Source organism: Mustela erminea, chromosome 9 (assembly GCF_009829155.1).
Source record: "Mustela erminea isolate mMusErm1 chromosome 9, mMusErm1.Pri, whole genome shotgun sequence".
In the NCBI taxonomy this organism is placed as follows: Eukaryota; Metazoa; Chordata; class Mammalia; order Carnivora; family Mustelidae; genus Mustela; species Mustela erminea.
Genome location: NC_045622.1, coordinates 97,620,749 through 97,629,488, shown reverse-complemented (window position 1 = coordinate 97,629,488; position 8,740 = coordinate 97,620,749). Strand labels below are relative to the sequence as shown.

Genomic DNA, 8,740 nt, shown 5'->3' with positions numbered 1-8,740 from the left:
TTCTCTACACCAACAGCAAGACAGAAGAAAGAGAAATTAAGGAGTCAATCCCATTTACAATTGCACCCAAAACCATAAGATACCTAGGAATAAACCTAACCAAAGAGACACAGAATCTATACTCAGAAAACTATAAAGTACTCATGAAAGAAATTGAGGAAGACACAAAGAAATGGAAAAATGTTCCATGCTCCTGGATTGGAAGAATAAATATTGTGAAAATGTCTATGCTACCTAAAGCAATCTACACATTTAATGCAATTCCTATCAAAGTACCATCCATCTTTTTCAAAGAAATGGAACAAATAATGCTAAAATTTATATGGAACCAGAAAAGACCTCGAATAGCCAAAGGGATATTGAAAAAGAAAGCCAACGTTGGTGGCATCACAATTCCGGACTTCAAGCTCTATTACAAAGCTGTCGTCATCAAGACAGCATGGTACTGGCACAAAAACAGACACATAGATCAATGGAACAGAATAGAGAGCCCAGAAATAGACCCTCAACACTATGGTCAACTAATCTTCGACAAAGCAGGAAAGAATGTCCAATGGCAAAAAGACAGCCTCTTCAATAAATGGTGCTGGGAAAATTGGACAGCCACATGCAGAAAAATGAAATTGGACCATTTCCTTACACCACACACAAAAATAGACTCAAAATGGATGAAGGACCTCAATGTGCGAAAGGAATCCATCAAAATCCTTGAGGAGAACACGGGCAGCAACCTCTTTGACCTCAACCGCAGCAACATCTTCCTAGGAACAACGCAAAAGGCAAGGGAAGCAAGGGCAAAAATGAACTATTGGGATTTCATCAAGATCAAAAGCTTTTGCACAGCAAAGGAAACAGTTAACAAAATCAAAAGACAACTGACAGAATGGGAGAAGATATTTGCAAACGACATATCAGATAAAGGACTAGTGTCCAGAATCTATAAAGAACTTAGCAAACTCAACACCCAAAGAACAAATAATCCAATCAAGAAATGGGCAGAGGACATGAACAGACATTTCTGCAAAGAAGACATCCAGATGGCCAACAGACACATGAAAAAGTGCTCCATATCACTCGGCATCAGGGAAATACAAATCAAAACCACAATGAGATATCACCTCCCACCAGTCAGAATGGCTAAAATCAACAAGTCAGGAAATGACAGATGCTGGCGAGGATGCGGAGAAAGGGGAACCCTCCTACACTGTTGGTGGGAATGCAAGCTGGTGCAGCCACTCTGGAAAACAGCATGGAGGTTCCTCAAAATGTTGAAAATAGAACTGCCCTATGACCCAGCAATTGCACTATTGGGTATTTACCCTAAGGATACAAACGTAGTGATCCAAAGGGGCACATGCACCCGAATGTTTATAGCAGCAATGTCCACAATAGCCAAACTATGGAAAGAACCTAGATGTCCATCAACAGATGAATGGATCAAGAAGATGTGGTATATATACACAATGGAATACTATGCAGCCATCAAAAGAAATGAAATCTTGCCATTTGTGACAACATGGATGGAACTAGAGCGTATCATGCTTAGCGAAATAAGTCAAGCAGAGAAAGACAACTATCATATGATCTCCCTGATATGAGGAAGTGGTGATGCAACATGGGGGCTTAAGTGGGTAGGAGAAGAATAAATGAAACAAGATGGGATTGGGAGGGAGACAAACCATAAGTGACTTTTAATCTCACAAAACAAACTGAGGGTTGCTGGGGGGAGGGGGTTTGGGAGAAGGGGGTGGGATTATGGACATTGGGGAGGGTATGTGCTTTGGTGAGTGCTGTGAAGTGTGTAAACCTGGTGATTCACAGACCTGTACCCCTGGGGATAGAGTATTATGCCTCCATCAGAAAGGATGAATACCCAACTTTTGTAGCAACATGGACGGGACTGGAAGAGATTATGCTGAGTGAAATAAGTCAAGCAGAGAGAGTCAACTATCATATGGTTTCACTTATTTGTGGAGCATAACAAATAGCATGGAGGACATGGGGACTTAGAGTGGAGAAGGGAGTTGGGGGAAATTGGAAGGGGAGGTGAACCATGAGAGACTATGGACTCTGAAAAACAATCTGAGGGTTTTGAAGGGACGGGGGGTGGGAGGTTGGGGTACCAGGTGGTGGGTATTATAGAGGGCACGGATTGCATGGAGCACGGGGTGTGGTGCAAAAATAATGAATACTGTTATGCTGGAAATAAAAATAAATTAAAAAAAAAAAAGAACATAAAAATGAAAAAAGGCAAATAAATGGAAAGGCACCCTGTGTTCGTGGATTTCAAGATTCAATGTTGTCAAAATGTTCATACTATCCAAAGTGATCTAGTATCACCATAATACCTATCAAAATCCTAATGGAATCTTGCATGGAAATGAAAAAACAATCGGGGCACCTCGGTGGCTCAGTAGTTGAGCATCCAACTCTTGGTTTCAACTCAGGTCATGATCTCAGGGTCATGAGATCTAGCCCCAAGTCAGGCTGCTATATGAGTGGGGAGACTGCTTGAGATCTCTCCTTCTCGCTCTGCTCGTCCCCCCACTTGCTCACACTCACTGTCTCTAAAAGAAATAAATCAAACTTAAAAAAGAAAAAGAAAAAAGAATCTTAAAATTGATGTCGAATTACAATAGAACCTCATAGCCAAAGCAATCATAAGAAAGAAGGACAAAGCTAGAAACATCACACTTCCAGATTTCAAACTATATTACAAAACTATAGTAATTAAAGTAGTATGGTACTGGCATAAAGACAGATATAGAGACCAATGCAACAGAACAGAGAACCCCAAAACAAGTCCACGCATATACATAGGCTCACGTTTGATCTTTGACAAGGGTGTCAAGAATACACAATGGGAAAAGAATAATTTCTTCAGTAAGTGCTGGGAAAACTGGATATCCACAGGCAAATGAATGGAATTGAACCGTTATCTTATACCTTCACCAAAATCATCAAGCTAGATTTAAAATGTAAGGCTGGAAACTAAACCTTTTAGAAGAAAACACAGCAGAAAATCTTCATCATTGGAATGAGCTATGATTTCTTGGATATGACACCAAAAGAACAGACAACAGAAGCAAAAATAAACAAAGGGGACTACATCAGACTTAAAAAAAACTTCTGTACAACAAAGGAACAATTAACAATTTCCCACAGAATGGCAAAAAATATTTGCAAACAATATGTTTCATATGGGGTTAGTATCCAAAATAGACAAAGAACTCATACAACTCAATAGCAAAGATAGCCCAATTTTAAAATGGGCCACAGACTCAAATAGACCTTCCCACAAAGAAAATATGTAAATGGCCAACAAGCAAATGAAAAGATGCTCAACATTACTAATCATCAGAAAAATACAATTCAAAACCACAATGATGTAATATTTCATATCTATTAAAATGGCCATTATCAAAAGACAAAACATAACAAGTATTAGTAAGGATGTGGAGAAAAAGAACCCTTGTTCACCAATGGTAAGAATGTAAATTCATATAGTCACTATGCAAAACAGGATGGAGGTTCTTCAAAAAATTAAAATAAAATACCATATGATCCAACAATCCCTCACCTGGGTATTTATCAAGAACTACTGAAATCAGGACCTCAAGGAATTCTTTGCACTCCTATTGCTCATTTCAGCATTATTCACAGTAGCTAAGATGGGGAAACAACCTCAGTGTCCATCAACGGATACAAATCTTTGAAACAGGTCTTGGAATATATACAAACATGGTATACTATTCAGCCTTAAAAAGGAAGGAAACCCTGTTCTTTGTGACCACAAGGATGAAACTTGAGGTTATTACTCTAAGCAAAGTAAGACAGTCATAGAAGAAACACTGCAATAGTCCACTTATATGAAATATTTAATATAGTCCCACTCCAAAGGATCAGAAAGCAAACAGTGTTTTCTGAATATGGGTAAGGAAGAGATGAGCAATGATTGTTTGAAGGATATGGATTTTATTTATGAAAAGATTAAAAATTCTGGCAATGGTTGGTGGTGATGTTTGCACACGATATGAATGCCCTTAATGACACTGAACTGTACTGTTGAAAATGGTTACAGGTGCCTGGAAGGCTCAGTGGGTTACGTGTCTGTCTTCAGCTCAGGTCATGATCCTGGGGTTCAGGGATCAAGCCCCTCATCTTGCTCCCTGCTCAGCAGGCAGTCTGCTTCTCCCTCTCCCTCTGTCCTTGGTCATGCTCTCTCACTCTTTCTATATAAAGTAAATATATAAAATCTTAAAAATTTAAAAATGAAAATGGTTAAAATAGTAAGATTATATTATGTGTATTTCCCACAATAAAAAGAAGAAAAAAAAAACAAGGGAGAGGGACAGACTGCGAGCAAGCAAAATAATTACGTGCTGAGGACAGGGCTGAAGGCATTCTTTCCATTTGTGGTGCAGGATGGGATTTCAGAACTATATCAGCTTCTTTAAAGATAAACACTGATTTTTTAAAGGTAATTTTGTACAAATTTCACCCAGCTCTTCAACATGTCAGAAACTGAGGGAGAAGTTATAGTGGAGCCTCCCTTCTATACTGTTTCCATCCTCTACCTCTGAATGTCTTTATAGAAAATGTTTCCCTTGGTGTGATTTTCTCAATGCCTACCATGTAGAAGCATTGCTCTTTACTGTACATCTCCACAATTCTTTCCTGCAGGATAGAGAGAAAAGCTATATTCCCATGAACACATCATGATGACTGTCATCGAGATACACACACCAGAAGAAGCTGATGGATCTATGTCTCACAAATTACCCAATCTGAGGTGCCTGGGTGGCTCAGAGGGTTAAGCCTCTACCTTCGGCTTGGGTCATGATCCCAGGATCCTGGGATCAAGCCCCGCGTCGGGCTTTCTGCTCAGCAGGGTGCCTGCTTTCCTTCCTCTCTCTCTGCCTGGTTGAGATCTCTGTCTGTCAAATGAATAAATAAAATCTTCTAAAAATAAATAAATAAATAGATAGATAAATTACCCAATCTTTCATAGCAAAGAATTCTGCCATCTGAGTCTCTATTGTTAGCTGCTAATAAAATGTCAGTCTCCCAGAGTTACATTCCACGTAGCCTTGAAAACTGGCATTTCCATTCTCAGGACAACTGTATAGGTAGAACAGACACATTTTCAGAGAGAAACCCATTCTCTGAACACTGACCTATGCCTAAATCTGCCTCCTATCCTGTGCCAGGCTCAACAATGTCAAAATGAACAGCAAAGTCCTGTCAGAAAGCTTTCCTACTTTTTTTACCAAAATTTCATACTAAACTATAGCCACAGACGTGTTTCACCGAAGCTCAACTGGTCTCTAATGATGTTTGTGGGTGCCAAGGGGGAATAAGTGAAAAGCAGAGGCTGAGGCTTCTACCAAAGGTTCCGACAGGACCAATTACTAATCCTCTGAGGACTTGAGAGGTCAGTGCATTACCAAAGTGCAGGCACTCTGCCAAGGTCTATTTAAATATTTGACTAGAATCAGTGAAGAAAGAATTAAAGGATATTTAACTAAATGACAGAGGCAGAGTATATACCTACAAGCTTAAGATTCATATGTGAGACATTGCACCCAAGCTTATGGGGTTAAGAGGAGGAATGAAAAAGAATTCTCTCTACACTGCTCATGGACTTTGGGAAATGTATTTTAAAGATGTGTCTACATTTTCATAGGAGGCCATGCAAGTGAGTAGAAATTAAATCCTAGAGTATTGAAGTTTCCTAAATAAAACAGCTCATTTCTGGGCAAGTTCAGAATGATAATGGAACCAAAGTAAACTAAAATGACCAGGACTCGGACAGTTGTCTGAGAGAGAATTCCAGTGATGCTCTTGTTAGTTGACAGAGTATACTTGCAGCTGTGGTGCTATGCCCTCAGGAGAAGAAAACATGACTGAGTGCAATCCAAAAACAGTGGAACCCACAACCAACTAGATCCAGGTCAGTACTAACTCAATCTTTTTCCACAAATTTCAAGCAGATTTACTTAATTTATCCAAATTATTTTCACCAAATAGTTTTTGTAGCTAGATACTGTGAACTGAAGGTAATATTTTTCTCTAAAAATGAATTTGAACACAATGACATTAAAATAGCAGTAGAAAATGTGATCTGTAATTCCGCGACACAAAATGTTGTTGAGAACTACTAAGGTCACTTATCTAACACTGTGGTTAACATGTATGTAGAAGTGGATTGCCTCAGTACACTCCTACGTGTTTATTTGAAACTGTTTCCCCTTTTCACAACTTCCATGTTGCCACACTGAAGTCAGAATTTGTGGATTAAACCTATGCAGGATGATGAATCACTTAGTTCCCACCTATAGCAGCAGCCATGGATAGAGAAGAAACAAAGAGACATAGCTTTCTGGGAAACAACATATAGTTTCCTCACCTTTATTGAAGCTGAAAGGTCCTGATGCTGACTTCTGTGCCCATAAACCTTTGAGGAAAATTATGTTGTTATTTTCCTTAGCAGGGATAGGGAAAGGAGAAAAAGAGGGGGAGAAGGAATAAAATGTCCTATGATCATTTGTAACAAGGACTCACTATGGAAAATCCATGCCTAGATCAATCAAACAAAGAATAAATTCTTATATATATTCAATTTTTCCACTAATTAGTAATGAAGACTTCAAGTTCATCTTAATTGATTAAACTATGTCAAAGGAAAAACTGGTATTATCTTAGATAACATTTCTGTCTCAATAACAGGAGATTTAAAGAAACTTCATGACTAATTTAATTCCATTTGTAAAATGTGACTAGGATTATAGATCTATTCGGGAGCAGTATTCTTTTTATTTAAAGACTGACTAATTGATTAGAGAGAGCACGCACAACAGACGGAGGAGCAGAAGCATAAACAGAGTGAGAAGCAGAGGTAGAAGCCGACTCCCCCTGAGCAGAGAGCCTGAACCTGGACTCAGTCTCAGGACCCTGGGATCAGGGCCTCATCCAAGGCAAACATTTAACTGACTGAGCCACCCAGACACCCTTTTCAGTGCTTGTAACATACTGTCACTATTCTGTTTATATGAATAAGAGAAATTTAGTGTCTTTCTGTTCTTTTTTACAAATACCTCCAAAGTGGTTGAAAGTGGAAGGTGTGGCTTCCTCTTTAGTCACACCTCTTTAGTCATGATGGAAGATTTCACAGTTGAATGGATGGTGATGGAGGTGATGGAAGATTTCAGTGTTGATTGCAAAATGCTACTCAGAAATTCTATGATCTCTCCAGATGAACCATAGGCTCATGACCCAAGCTGAATCCATGGCAACGACGAGCAATGTAACAGAATTTATTCTGCTGGGCCTGACTCCGAATCCAGAACTGCAGAAATTCTTATTCGCTGTGTTTTTAATCACCTACTTGATCACAATGGCAGGTAACCTCCTCATCTCTGTCACCATCTTCATCAGCCCAGCCCTGGGATCTCCCATGTACTTTTTTCTGTCCTACTTGTCTATTATAGATGCTTTCTACTCTTCTTCCATAGCACCCAAAATGATCTTTGACTTGATCTCTGACAAGAATACCATATCCTTCAATGGCTGCATGACTCAGCTCTTTGCTGAACATTTCTTTGCTGGAGCAGAGATCATCCTATTAGCTGTCATGGCCTATGACCGCTATGTAGCTATCTGTAAGCCCTTGCATTACATGACCATCATGAGTCAACCTGTCTGTTCTTTCTTGGTGGGAATGGCTGTGATTTTAGGCTTTCTGCATGGAGGGATCCAGGTATTGCTCATGGTCCAGTTGCCATTCTGTGGCCCCAATGCCATTGACCATTTTATGTGTGACTTAATACCTCTCCTGGAACTAGCTTGTACAGACACTCACACGTTGGGGCCTCTGATTGCTGCCAACAGTGGGTCACTATGTCTGCTCATTTTTTCTGTGCTGGTTGCTTCTTACATTGTCATCCTGCACTCCCTGGGGACTAAAAGCTCTGAAGGGCGTAGCAAAGCCCTGTCTACCTGTGCTTCTCATGTCACTGTTGTCATCTTATTCTTTGTACCTTCTTCATTCCTGTATCTGAGACCCATGACCTCCTTCCCTGCTGACAAAGCTGTGGCTGTGTTTTACACCATAGTAACTCCCATGCTAAACCCTTTAATCTATACCTTCAGAAATGCAGAAGCGAAAAATGTCATGAAAAAACTCTGGGGGCAAATAACGAAAATTGGTGATAATGAAACTTGGGATTAGAGTATTTACATTAAAATATCTAGTGAAAATTTAGAGAGATTTGTTACCCTTCTTAGTTAATTAAACGTGGAACAGTCAATTACCCTGTCTGGATCACTTTTCTTCAGAAGTATATATATTCTGGGAAGGATCAACATACCCATTAAGGCAAAGTAAGCATGGTTCCTAGAGCCCACAGTAATTCTAGAAGCCCTGGAAATGGTTAATTTCTTTTAAAGTAGAAGAAAAAATGAATGTAATCCAAATCCAACTTGCAGTATAGTCATCTTTATACCAACGCTGTCATAAAATGTAATTTTTTTCTAAGACTTTTGCTTTTTTTTTAATTAGGAATTTTTTTATTAAATTTATTTATTTTCAGCATAACAGTATTCGTTATTTTTTTCACCACATCCAGTGCTCCATGCAATCTGTGCCCTCTATAATACCCACCACGTGGAACCCCAAACTCCCACCCCCCCACAACTTCAAACCCCTCAGATTGTTTTTCAGAGTCCATAGTCTCTCATG

The 8,740-nt window shown here is 39.3% G+C and overlaps 1 protein-coding gene across 1 annotated transcript; it reads left to right on the top strand.

Annotated features, from left to right (window-relative positions):
• The first annotated feature begins 7,288 nt into the window (after positions 1 to 7,288).
• On the top strand, positions 7,289 to 8,230 carry LOC116599861 (olfactory receptor 4C45-like). The gene has a single exon (XM_032359813.1). The coding sequence runs from the start codon at positions 7,289 to 7,291 to the stop codon at positions 8,228 to 8,230; it is 942 nt and encodes a 313-aa protein (XP_032215704.1).
• Positions 8,231 to 8,740: the final 510 nt, after the last annotated feature.